Genomic DNA, 13,277 nt, shown 5'->3' on the forward strand with positions numbered 1-13,277 from the left:
CGGCCTCCAGGACGGGAGGTGGGAGCCACAAGCGCTTTGTGTCTTTTGAACCTTTTACAGAAAAGGATTTTTGTTTTCGGTGGTTTTCCCCCTTTTGCTACATGCGGTCTTTAGGGGGGGGGGGGGTTTGTGTTGCTTTTCTCCCGCGGGTGTTTGGGGTGGGCGGGGATGCGGCAGCCCCGGGAGGGGAGGGCTGTGCTGGGTCCGCACGGCTCCCACCGCCCCCGCTGCCCGGGCATTCCAGAGGTGAGAATCTCATCCCTGCGGATGTGAGCACAACACGGCCGCGTTTAACCTTTCCCATGCAGGGGCTGCGAGACGGCAGTGGCCGGAGTTTTCTTTCTCTTTCCCCTCCCTCTTTTTGGAGTCTTTAACTTCAAGAGAAGATATGCATGTGTTTTATCAGCTACAGGTTAAAAGTAGTCATCTATTCATTTGATCAGACATCAGTTGCCTCTGAGAAAATGAGGCCCAGCGAGAAATGACCTGGCCACCACCCAGCCTTCATAACCAGGACAAGAGGAAAAGTAGGAGTGCCAGAGCATGGCTGTGTCTGGACTTACAGAGGAAACTTGTCAACAAAAGCCTTTTGTCATCATCATAGTATAGTGTTCCTACTAACCTACTTCAGCTATTCCCTGTTCCAGGCTCCCAAAAAGACATGCAGCAATGTCAAAGATCAACATTTCCAGCTAATGGACTTTCTCCCGAGTCTCAGCTATTTGGATTTTAAAACGATGGTAATTTATCTCAATTTCCCCTAGAGACATTGGACATTATTTTTATTTTTCTCATGCTGCCAGACCCTGTGTCTGTGACATGACTGGATTTCATAAGTTTTGTTGATTGTAATCGGTTTTTTATGTATCTTGTCCCATACTTAATAACAACCAGTAATAGCCTTAATAAGATGAAAATTGTTTTATCATCAGAACATATGAGCTTTTGAAATGAATAAAAAAGGCAAGGGATGTCGTGACAGGTAAAAGAATTATGAAAGAAAGGCCTCAATAAATCAGGCCTGCTGTGCTAAATGGCCAAAGTTCTAAGTCATTTGCAAGTTCCCATGTGAAAACAATCTTGGTCTGAAAACTTGTCAGCCTAACAACCTGTACCTGGGTTGAAAACCAAAGCAGCTGCAAAAGCAAGAGATTTGTCCCATGAGAATCAGTAAAGATGTAACCAATCCAAGAACAGATGGATTTGATGGACAAGTAGAATACCTTTCACTAACCAATAGTCAGTGGCACTATGAACCAAGTTTATAGTTGCACACGAGGCCTGTAAAAACTGTGTCAAGAAGTGATGTGAATAAAGAATCGGCTTTTCCCACATGAAGAAAAAGGACGTCTCGGCTTTCTTCCAAGAAAGGAAAACTTACAAACACCACCCACTGCAGTGTGCTGAGGCAGCAGTTCAGTTACGTTCCATGTTCCACTTGAATGCAAATTGGACTGAGTCTTTGTTTTCCACACTGACAAGAGCTGGTGCCTTGGATCACTTGGTAGATTTGCAGTTTGCCTCATTTTGCAAAAGAAATATGCTTTGTCAATAGCTTTGAAAATCTGATCAAGCAACTTTGTCTAAAGAGAAACTAAAGATTCTCATGATAAGAAAAAAGCAGATTGGTTTGATAAATTACTTTATTATTTGGAGGTAATGTGAAAGTTTTCAAATAGAGGCCTCATAATTATTTACCCACAAGATCTTTTAGGATACAAAACTGTAGCAGTACTTTTTCTTTTTATCAATCAGTTCAATGCTATTTGGTTTTCCACAGCTTTTGAGATAAGGAGCAAAACTTCATTGTGTCCCAAAACAGACCATCACACCATTGTAAATTAAGCTTAAAAGCTACACTGAGCTGCATCTTGACAGCCGGTTTCTGCTGAAAAATGAAGTCATCCCCATTCCCGTGACCCTGAGTGCACCTTCCCCTTGCAAACACAGGCACTTACAGACCCTGCTGGGAGGCACAGGGGGAGCCACAGCAGCCGTGAGCACACAGCACTGAGAGCTCCCTGCAGCAGGGTCAGCCACGCACTGAAAGCTTCTGACTCTGCTCCCAGGCTTGGAGAGGCAATCCTTTGTCTCAATTTCCCTGTCTCCAACAGATTTTGCTTCTCACCAACAGCACAAAGGCATTCAATACATTCTTAGACATCAGGTGGAAAGCATTGCTTGCTTACTGCAATGAAACTGCTCCGTCATAAAAAAAAATGAGCTAACCAGTGCTTAATACCATTCACTCCATGGAATGTAACACTTCTTCGACACAGTAAAAGCTTACACTAAAATAGACCACTGAATACAAACTTTCAACTTTTAAAACAGCAGAGTAACTTTATCTGCAAGTACTCACAAGCTTGCTCCGACAGAAAAGAGCAAATTTTATTTTTTGAGGAGAAAAATAAGAGCAATTTAAGGCCAAAGTACCAGCAAGGAAGACTAGTATGTGAAAGTAGACAAGAAATTAGACAAGAAATAATTAATAAATAAGCACAGGCATTTGCAAGGTTACGCCTCTATCTATTAGCTCACCTGTAAAGCTGTTCCCAGGAAAAGATACTAGAGAAAAATAGACATTTATATAAAATTATAAAATGCCTGTTACATGAATTATTGCTTTACAAGGGACGTAAACATCCTTTTTCTATTATAGTACCAATTAGGTCTCTCCAAATCTCTAAGGTTTGTTAAAATGGAACTTGAATTATGCAAAAAACCCAATAGAAACTTTCTACAAAAAGAGTCCATCCCATTCCTGAGTATGCTAAAGCTAGAAAACAGAAGGAGCACCGAGCAGGCAGCACTTTTCACAGTAAAGAGCTCTAAGGACATTTTCTTTCTACACACTGTTTCCCTCCTTCTTCATATTCTTGTTTAGAAATCCACATCTGCTGGAAAGTACCCTACAAAAATAAAGAAACAAAAGCAACGCACAATGAAAAAAATAGCAGAACACCAGTGATGGTTAACTGAAACACAATTAGCTTTTCCTAGGAGGGAAAACAAGCAAGTCCTTACATTAAATGAAGTATTAGGACTTGACCTGCTTAACTGTCTCTTCCTGGAGTTTTATTGCTAAGGCATTAAACTCATGGGAAGTGCAGCACCAAGTGCTGATTCCAGTCTCCCCTTCCCATGATGATAAATTAACCCCCACAAACCATTTCAGTGCTCAGTAACCTGTAGAATTAACCACAGGAATATGATGCAGAAACAGGTTTGCTACGTTCATGGTCTATCAGACACAGTCTAGAGAAAGTGCATGCATTTCAAGGTTGCACCTTGCCATTAAAAATGGGAGAACATGGCAAGGTATGCTGTCACTGGAAATGCTCACACCGCTTTTTAAAACAGATTCTCTTCCCCTTGCCATGAGGACAGCCAAGATGATTATGTAGCGCAGACTCTGCAATGCACACTTCTGGGGAGTCAGATTTCCGGGTGGCAGTGCTGCTCAGCACAGCACCACAGAAACAAGGTTTACTCACCAAAGAAGCCAAAATGGAGCCCCCAATCCACGAGCTGAACCTCCGCTCCACAGTCGTGTTGTTGGCTATCAACTTCAGGCGCATGCTCTGCACAGAAAAGGAGCCAACACCAAACGTCACACCAACTGTGAGCCAGTGACCTTTAGGGACAAGCAGCACAGGGAACCTGGTGTCTACACCAATATACAGCTGAAAAAGGTCCATTCTTGTACATCTGCAATGCTGCTCACCTGCCCTGCATTTACAACTCAAAACAAGCACAGTGGAACAGGAAATGTGGTTTTTGCCTTGTCTCCCAACTGCAAATGGTTAAGGCAAGGAATGGGGCAGGTGGGGAGCAATGATATCACAGTGTATAGTGTCATCACCAACACTGCACTGGGACTAAAATGACTTCTCTTGCTAGACTTAAGTCATCTAGTCTTTTTTGGACTCAGTCATTCCTTTTGCTTTCAAAATGCCTTATTGCAATAAAATCATTGAATTTCAATGGGCTCCTCCTCAGCTATTATAAGCAGTGAAACATTTCTCAGTTTCTCCTAACATTCATCACTGCAGAGTTGTCAAAAGCAGAACATTTTTGCTTGAATACTAAAATTAAAGAAGTATCATCATCTATATCTACTCTCAGATGCAAGGTATCAATACTTTCTTTGACATCAAGTGATTAAAAAAAATACGTTACTCATGTTACTCATAGACAAAACCCAGTGATTTAGGTTGTCTGCAGAATCAAGGAAAAACAATTGCCACGAGGTGGCCTCAGGCAGAATGACTGAATGTGGCTCAAGTTAGTCAGCAACAGTTCAAAAGAGAGAGCATCACGAGAAATACTGGCTGTCGCTTGGGGGGAATTACACAATTTAGGATCACAATCTGAAAGCAAGAGTTGAGCAGTAAAATACTCAAGGAATATTGGAACTTATTCTGTAAAAAAACTTTTCAAGAATTCTTTATTTTTCTTTAGAGAGGGGAGATTCCTTAACCCTGCAGAAATCTAGTCAGCTCTCAGGGTCCTAAGAAAGTCAGTGCCATGATTTCCTTGTGTACTTATGTGGCAGAAAAGTAAAATGTTAAGTACTCAATGCAGTCATGGAAAAGAGATGTTTTACCGGTGGGGTTTTCTGAGACAGCTCCCTGTTCAACCTGTCTGTGAAACTCTGTATTAGAGTGTTTCCTCCTGCTACAATCACACTGCCATAGAGACCCTAAAAAGAGAGAGAAAAAACAAACTGGAACTTTACCTCAGAAATCATTCTGAAAACAGCTCTTTTTCACAATAGAGAGGGGTGGCATGAGTATGTATCATCAGCAGCAATAACACATCACTAGATGCCAACAGTATTACCTCTCCCAATTCAATGAATTATTTCATCACTTCAAAATATTGCAAAGCAGGTTAATATTAAACTATAATAGGAAGGCAGAAGCCATATGTTCTATATGATTTCACGTAACAATTTCTACTATGGAGAGCGCACAACTTGCAGATCTCTGTATCCAAACTGCTGGGTTTTTTACAGCTGCAGCCTCAAAAGAAAACCCCACAGTCCTGCAGCAGTTTTCTCTCTCACTATTGCTGCAGTTGGTGAACACACACCATGGCCCAGCCCATTAAGCCCTCCCCATATACTGGTTAACAGAAAAAAAATCTTGGAAGAACTCTCATGCAATCTGCATCAAATTGACACCTGACAAAGATAGCACATTAATTTTAAAAAGAATGTTTTCCTTTATAACTTCTCTTCCTTCTGCTCTTTATAAATTCCATGTATGGTCTAAACATAACGATGCTGAAAAATCTGAGGGTAACACTCAAAGTTACAAATATAAATGCTTATCTGAAGCCAGTCCAATCCAAATTATGCAGAGCTAGCCACAAAATCTGTACATCAGATCTTTAAATACGGGTAGAAACATTAAGTAAAAGGTCCTGATTTAGCATTTTGTAAGACAAAACACTAATGGTGCATATCCCTATATATAAATACATAATACTTACAGAATTATTTTAACATGCTTATCATGATTCTAGGAAGTGCTAGGAAATTTCTTCACTGTGGCTGTTCTAGTCCCAAAAAACACATATCAGCACAAAAATATCGATGCCTTAAAACACTGCCTGGCTGACTAACACTTACCGGCCTGATATCAATATCACACATTCCAACGCTTGTTGTGACAACGTGGCTCACACCCAACATCGTGTTACCAGATAAACCCTGCAGGGAGAATCAGGAATCTACACATCATTGCTTCAAGAGAGCAAGGCAGAGAAAAGCCCTGAATGAGTTCAGGTTTACAAGTGTGACTGGAGAGAGAAGTAAGCATTTTGTTAGGGAAGGAACAAAAGTAGCCCTGTTTTTCCAGTCAGCTCATCACCACCCAATTAGAACATTTCATCCTTCCCTTCCCCAGCCATAATTCAAGACAGGCAAATTCTACCCTCAGGAGAACCCCACAGTGCAAATACATCCAAATCACAAAATTAAAAACGTTACACAAAAGAAAGCCACGTGCTAGCCTTGTCGTGCACAGCCCCCCAATCACAGCCAGCAGAGTGGTTTTACCTTTACATTGGAAGGGTCAAACAATCCCTCGGGAATTTTCAGGCGCTCAGCACCGAAGTCACAGTTATAGCCATTGGGGAACTCATAATGAACTGTTGGCATCTGTGCTGCCACCCTGGAGCATCAGACAGAAAGCAACACATTAAAATGCTCTCTCAACAGGATGTCAAGTTATCTAAGCAGTGTTATCAACTACAGTTCCAATGGGAATGCTGTGATTCATAAGACTTACACTTCCAAAAATATTTATAATGCTCTCATCTTGGAATATTGAACAAAAAACTATCACCTCGGTATATGCAGTACTCCTACTTTCATAAATCATCAAATTTCAGATAAAACCTTCTTCCATAACAAAACCAGCCAACAGCAATGAACAGGCTGAGCACCACATGCACAGCTGGTAACTGATTTTACAAGAAAGAAGAATGTAACATACTGTTCATCATAGGTTGAATCTGATACTTGGAGGACAGAAGCCTGGAAGTCCTGAATGACACACTGTGGAATTAAAAATAACATGAATTTATATGAATTTTAGTCCTCAATTTTATAAAATTTGTAGAATTAGTACTAACTTTTCAAACATTTTCTCTTTCTTCAAGAGAAAACACTGATATACTTGCAAACAAAACTTATTTATGGCACACTCAGGGGAGGTGAGAGTAGGAGGAATCATCTACTTACATTACACATGTAGTTGTGCCAAGACCTGGTGACCTGGGGCAACTTCTCTTTTCTCTTCCAATTTGCTGGCGACCCCTCACGAACTGCCTCCTGAGATTGTAGGGTACAAAGTCATCAGGTAAACATTTAAGCCTTCCCCAAGACAACACTTACTAAATAAAGTTACTTTCCCACCTTTGAAGCAATCATATATGGAGGAATTATCTCTATGTTCATTTCCTGAAACAATTCCCGGCACTGCATAGTGATAAAGTCTCCTGCAAGTGGTGATTTTACAATGCCTAGAAGGCAAAGAGGGGATCCAAAATAAAAACCAAAACAACTAACCTGGGAATTATCCAGATCATGAATAGACTCTCACAACTATTTGTCAGTGAAAGGGTTTTTAGGGTTTTTTCCTTTTCAAAGGGGCACACAGATGTAAAAACAGTAACAAAACCGTACAAGCAGAAATCACACTAACTCAACCATGACACTGCAGTGCTGTTATCCATGAAAGTTTATACCTTGCTGAAGTACATATCCATCATGCACTGGAATAGCAGTGGTGTGTGTTGCTCCACTATCCAAGATGAGACCTGTAGATCTCCCGTTAGCAAAACTAGTCAAAATGATTAAGGAAAACATTGGAAAAAAGTGCTAAAATACATTTAGATCATAACTAGGAATGAGGACCCCAACATGTTATTCCTTGCCTCTGCAAAGGGATTTGTCATTTTCCAGTGTGTGCCATCTTTCTGTGAAGCACACAATCTCATAGAGAAAGCAGCATTTAACTTATATCAGTGAATTAGTTCAAGCTTTGGATGTACAAAGCTGAAACTTCATGCCACTACTATGCAGCAAGCTCTGAGTACATACAACTCACTTAGACTCAAAGCTGGAAACCTATTACTAGTTTAAAATAATTACAAATATTCTTCTTAAGGCTATGAAAACTTCAAGCTCTAATTACTGTATTTAGTAGTGTGGGCACCACCATTTCAGGTCTGTAATATTCTTATCCATAGTATACAATGGAAAAACCTAATAAAAAAAATTACTTGGACACAAAGGACAGAGTCAGATTGGGAGAACTTCAAAAGTGAGCTCTAATGCCTTAAAGTTCAGAAACTGAATTTGTTTACTTCTTCCCTGGCCGTTTATGGAAAAAATCAATTTGAACAAACTTAGGCGTGCTGCTATACTTGGAGTTGCCTGGAAAAAGTTTACCGTAATTTCCTGGGGGGAGGAAAATAAAACCAAGCAGTGAAACATTTCAAAGGATACGCTGTCAGAACAGCAGTTTTACACAAGAAAAAAGCTGGGATGTTGTAGTGTTCAAACATCAATTCCGTCAGTTTTTCACGCTTTGCCCTGGTATTCCACTAAAAAATAATAAATCCAAACCACAAGAAAGTGACCAAAAGGAAGCTGTGTTTGCACACTAATAGATTGCTAACACGATAATGATTAGAAAAATTGCAGCCACAGTTTCAAATCATACCAAAATTCTACAGAAATGGATTTCTAGTAATTTACTTCTTTAGAACATTTTTTATGCCATTTGTACAACAATACATCAATGGTTATCTATCACACAAAAGTGCTACATACTTTTCATGTTACAATAGATTTATTTACACTTCTAGAGCTGTTCCAATGTCAGGTTCCCAAAGAACTCTCTAAAGCAAGCACCCTGCTTTTTACAAGGGAAAAGATACATGAAGGAACTTGCCCGGTGGGAAGAATAATAAATCCAGACTTTCCAGTTCCCAAAGTATCTTTCTACAGTTCCGCTGCAGTTGTGATTAAGTCGGGATATAGCTCAAATATTCAACACATTACTGAAAATGTGAAGTTTTTTCTAAGCCAATACAACAAAGTCAGATGAGGTTTGTAAGGAGAATGTCAATGGGAATGTCTTTATTCAGACACCCACTGAGCCATCAAACAGCCATTGCAAACTCATCCACACTCCACAAGCTGTGATTCAACACAAGGGAATAATGAAATTCAAGAAAATCTTTTTCCTAAGGTTTGATTAATGAAAGGCATCGCTTGTCTATGGCATGTCTACCTTTTCTACTCTAACTTCAAGATCTGCCCTTCAAATGTTGAGCATTTTAACATGACAGAAACTCTGTCCAGATTTTCCCAGAAATTTATATTCATCCACTTCAGCTGCCTTACAGGACCACTTACAAAAGCAAACAGAAAAATTAAAAATTCTCCATCATAAATATTATTCTGGGTCATGTAATATCACTTGTAAGGCTGAACAAAGCAAGATTTTTTATGGCATTTTATTAACTGTAACTTAATATATAAGACATCCAAACATCTTTTCCTTTTTATTCTAGGCAGTAAAATGTCTTTTTTTTTAACTTCTGGCTTCTTTTCAGTAAGTGAAAAACAATAGCATATTGTAAATACTTTCTAATACAACTCATATGAACTATTTCAAATAGAGGGTTTTTTAGACATTTTCCAGAACTTGTGTAAGTATTTTAAAATTGTCATTTCTGTAGCTAAGTATCAGCACTTGTCACCTACAAGCCATTGTCAGACTTATCCAGGACTAATGCTTGCAGGGTCAGCAAAAAAGGCTTATCAAAGTGCACAGCTGCTTTTACTCACTGGTGCTTCAGACATAAGGACAGGATGCAAACTTGCTTCAGATTTAATATGCATCTTGTACGTGTGATCCAAAATTGCCTGGAAACTATCCCAGTCTTCAACTGTAACAACATTGAGACAAATAGATTAGTTACTTCTAACTTTTGTTTCATTTCATAAACACATAAAGGCTTTCCAATTTATTTTTTTGCATAGAGCTCTTCAGTCAAAAGCTGTCCTCAGCAGACACACACCTCCTCTAACAGTTCTGCAGAATTCTCTTCCTCCACAACCACCACGACTTCAACAATTATGCTGAAAGTCCACCAACAGTGAAAACCAATTGCAATTTGTAAACCAGGAAACTGTTTTTACAGCCTGTTGCTGTACATAGCATCTGTCAACAACTACGGCTTCCTGCAGCCCGGCAATGCTATTTTAAAGTCAGGTGGAAAAAGACAGAGCACCATACTCATTCCATTTTTCAAAGGTGAAATGGCTTCCATATGCTCCCGTGGAACTCTCAGGGCATTAGTGTCTATGTAGTAAGTCGGGCCCCCTTGTTTGCCTTTGTCACCATCTATCTCCATCAGAGTGCTGCCATTGTCCCTTTCTAGCACCACACCAATGGCTGTTGGAAAATCAACCTGCAAGGCAAGAAGCAAGCAGTACATGAGGATCAGCTGTGTTTTGGAAGTTCGTGTTTTTCTCATAAATTCAGAAGTTTGTTTATACAATACAGTCAGAAGAAACCCCATTGTATTCGGAAGGGTTGTAACTCGCAAAGATGATCTAACGCATAAATTCATGTTGAATTTCCATCGAGGCACAGGTTTTCTCTCACCTTTGGACAGTCCTCGCCTGCATAGCCTGCTCTCACTGTGTATGAGCCAATGTCAAAAACCAGAGCCCCAACTTCATCTGAAAAGATTGTTAATAAAGATAAAGAATGGTTATTAGGCTCTTCTGCAACCCTGAGCTTTCCCTGCCCACTGCCTGCTTTGCTGGCAAAGACAAGCAAATCAAGGGATCTTGTACAAAGCAAGGGGAAACTTCTCTATTCAGAACTCCCGATACCAGAGAGCTACTGGAAAACTGTAGACAGGCTTTAACCCGGGCATTGCAATCCCCCCGCACGGAGTAAAGAGAATTTTAGCAGAAGACGGAAAATGTAGTAGCAGCTAAACGGTAAGTTTAAGATAAAGTTGTCAAAAAGTTCTAATGTAACAGTCACACGAAGCCGGGCGAGCCCAGAGCCTCGGGGGGTGATGAGGATGAGGAAGGTGGGGCCGAAAACATCGACTGTGTGAGGGAAGGGGTCAGAGCACGAAGCGCCCATCCTTACGGGCCCGATCCCCGCTGATCTATGCACATCCTAAAGGAAACGAACGGTGATCACGGAGGGTGCGCAGAGGGGCTCGGGGGAACCACACCCGGCTCCCGAAGTACGGGGACCTTTCTCGGGACCTGGGTACTGCGGATCCTGCCCAAGGCCGCGGTGCGAGCGGTCCCCGGCGGAGGCACCTCGGGGCCGCGAAGGACACGAGCGAGGCCCGCTCCGCCGCCGCCTCCTCACGCGTGGGACGCGCAGGGGCCGCGGCAGCGCCGGCCCGGGCTGAGGGAGGCGGGAAGCGCCCGCCGGGGCTGCACGCGCCGCCTCGCGGGGCGGGGGAGGGGAGGGCGGCGCCGGACTCACCTCCCCCGTACACGCCGCCGCTCATGGCTGCCGCTGGGCCCGGCCCCGCCGTCCGCCGTGCCCCCGCAGCGCCGCCCGGCCCCGCTCCCCGCCGGCCCCGGTGTCCGCGGACCCCGCGCTCCCCGCCCGCTCCTCTCGCCGCCGACCCAGCAACAAAAGCGGCCCGGCCACGCTCCCCGCCCGCGGCGCGGCCCGACCCGCAGCGCCGCTGCCCGACCACCAATGGCAGCGCCGCGCGGGCAGAACCGACCAATCGTAGCGGGCGGAAGGCGGGGCCTTGCGCGGACAGCCAATCCCGAAGCGGGACGCGGAGGGCGGGCAGGCGAGGGCCGGCAGGGCGGGGAGGGGGGCTGTGAGGGGAGCGGCGGCGGGACGGGACGGGACGGGGTGGGGTGAGGGCGGAGGAGGCGGGGGATGAGAGCAGCCGGGCAGGTGGGGTGGGGACCGTGAGAGGAATCACAGAATGGGTTAGGCGGAAAGGCAACACAGTGGATCCTCTGATTGCACTTCCCAACGCCAGCAGGGTCGTCCCAGAGCGCGTGGCGCAGGATTGCGTCCAGAGGGTCCTGGAGTATCTCCAGTAAGGGCGACTCCACCTCTTCTATAGGCAATCCGTTCTGGAGAGCGGTCATTGCACAGGAACATTCTTTCTCATGTTCAAGTGGAACTTCCTGTACATCAGTTTCTGCTCGTTGTCTCTTGTTCTGTTGCTCAGCACCACCAAGAAGGACCTGATCCATCCTCTGACACCTCCTTGCATCGTTGAGGTCTCCTCTTCCCGAGGCTGAAGAGGCTCTGCTCCCTCAGCTTTTCCTCATGAAACACTCCAGTCCCAATCATTCTCGTTGCCCTCCGCTGGACCAGCTCCAGGAGCTGGATGTCCTCTCGTATTGAGGAGCCCAGAAGGGGACGTGTGGAAGGCTGCCGGGTTAGCTGAGTGGGGAGAGGGGGCTTGTGAATCCTGAGGGCTCGCAGGGTGAACTTGCTGCCACATGAGAAGTGGGATGACTCCCGAGCATCGGCAGTGTGGAAAGGAGCCTCTGCCCCTGGGCCCTACCCAAGTCCTACCTGACAGGAGGGTGTAACCAGGTGGGATCAGGCTCTTCTCCTGGGGGACCAGCGACAGGACAAGAGGATATAACCTCAAACTGTGCCAGGCACTATTGTCTTAGAGATCTTTTCCAACCTAATTGATTCTGTGATTCCCCTGCTTCTGTCACTGCTCTGTTGGGCTCTTCCACTGAAAATAAAAAGCTGTTGAAGCCTATCTTGATAGCCCTGCCTCGTCTGTTTCCTTTCTTGCTGGGGGCAGAGCCCTTGGTCCCCGAGGCTGGTGTGTCTGCAGAGCTGGGCAGTTCAGCTGCCAGTTTTACAGCTGAACTTCTAGTTAGGATTTCACATCGCCTTGTTTGGTGTTGGAGTGCTCAGCCAAACCTGGTGTTCAGCCAGAACAGCCAGAGATGGGTAGCTGAATAAATAAGCTTGATTAAGCTGTTGAGAATCAAGTGAATCACTGCAAATCTCGGCAAACTTTATGCTGGTGAAGAGGAAAAGCAGCCTAGATGTGTGTTTGTACTGCAGCTCCCAAGATGCTGCAGTTAACACTGGGCAACAGCAATCACCCTTTAAGGGAGAGGGTGTCAAAACATAGGAAAAGTAGCAAAATCCAACAGTTCCAAGGGACAATCACTTGAATGGAGTTTTTTAAGCACAGTTGTGACAGTACAAGGAAATGATTTGATTTACTAACTCTCAAGGGCAAGGAACTTAATTTGACACAAAATTTGAGTCTCTGTTTCTTTAAGGAGCAAACGTCATAATTTTATCGCACAATTAAATTTATAATTTATAGTACAACTACAACATATAGATGCTAGAATTAGAAAGATAAATCTTGCTGTTTCATTAACTATACCTCATAAAGCCAGTGCACCTTCATTTTTTCTTATGAAATATTTCCAAGGATGTTATCATGATTTCCAGTATGTGGCACTAATACTCAAGGCAGAGTTCTTTGAGGAGGAGGACTTAATTGCAGATGGGAAGAGCGGTTCAGAAAAATTGGAATTACCATGCCAGAAGTTCTTCATTTAGCTCCTTCTTTACTTTATTTTACAGTGGTGATTCCTTGTATTCATCTGATAAGTGACACTTCAAGCCAGATCCTGCCCTCTGTTCAACAGCTGCTTGTGACTGATCTTCAAGCCAGCAACCAACACAGCATTCTGC

General features: G+C 43.5%; 1 protein-coding gene across 2 annotated transcripts; it reads right to left on the reverse strand.

The window, feature by feature from the left end:
- Window positions 1-1,625: 1,625 nt before the first annotated feature.
- Window positions 1,626-11,120, reverse strand: ACTL6A (actin like 6A). Of its 2 annotated transcripts, none has more exons than XM_040074498.2 (14): window positions 11,049-11,120; window positions 10,197-10,273; window positions 9,825-9,999; window positions 9,374-9,474; window positions 8,024-8,121; window positions 7,261-7,355; window positions 6,929-7,035; window positions 6,755-6,844; window positions 6,507-6,568; window positions 6,068-6,182; window positions 5,639-5,719; window positions 4,610-4,705; window positions 3,498-3,584; window positions 1,626-2,912 (listed from the first exon to the last, which is right to left on the reverse strand). In XM_040074498.2, the coding sequence occupies exons 1-14, from the start codon at window positions 11,071-11,073 to the stop codon at window positions 2,832-2,834; spliced, it is 1,290 nt and encodes a 429-aa protein (XP_039930432.1). In that variant the 5' UTR covers window positions 11,074-11,120; the 3' UTR covers window positions 1,626-2,831. The 2 variants fall into 2 exon arrangements, with proteins under 2 accessions (XP_039930432.1, XP_039930433.1); XM_040074499.2 differs by lacking the exon at window positions 11,049-11,120 and adding an exon at window positions 10,698-10,806.
- Window positions 11,121-13,277: the final 2,157 nt, after the last annotated feature.

The sequence above is a fragment of the Hirundo rustica genome, chromosome 10 (genome assembly GCF_015227805.2).
Source record: "Hirundo rustica isolate bHirRus1 chromosome 10, bHirRus1.pri.v3, whole genome shotgun sequence".
Lineage (NCBI taxonomy): Eukaryota > Metazoa > Chordata > Aves > Passeriformes > Hirundinidae > Hirundo > Hirundo rustica.

Coding starts and splice junctions, on each gene's coding strand:
- ACTL6A (XM_040074498.2), bottom strand. CDS start 11,073: ATGAGCGGCGGCGTGTACGGGGGAG. Junction 9,475..9,824: donor ACCTTTGAAAAATGGAATGA/GTATGGTGCTCT, acceptor ATGTTGTTACAG/TTGAAGACTGGGATAGTTTC. Junction 5,720..6,067: donor TTGACCCTTCCAATGTAAAG/GTAAAACCACTC, acceptor TTCTCCCTGCAG/GGTTTATCTGGTAACACGAT.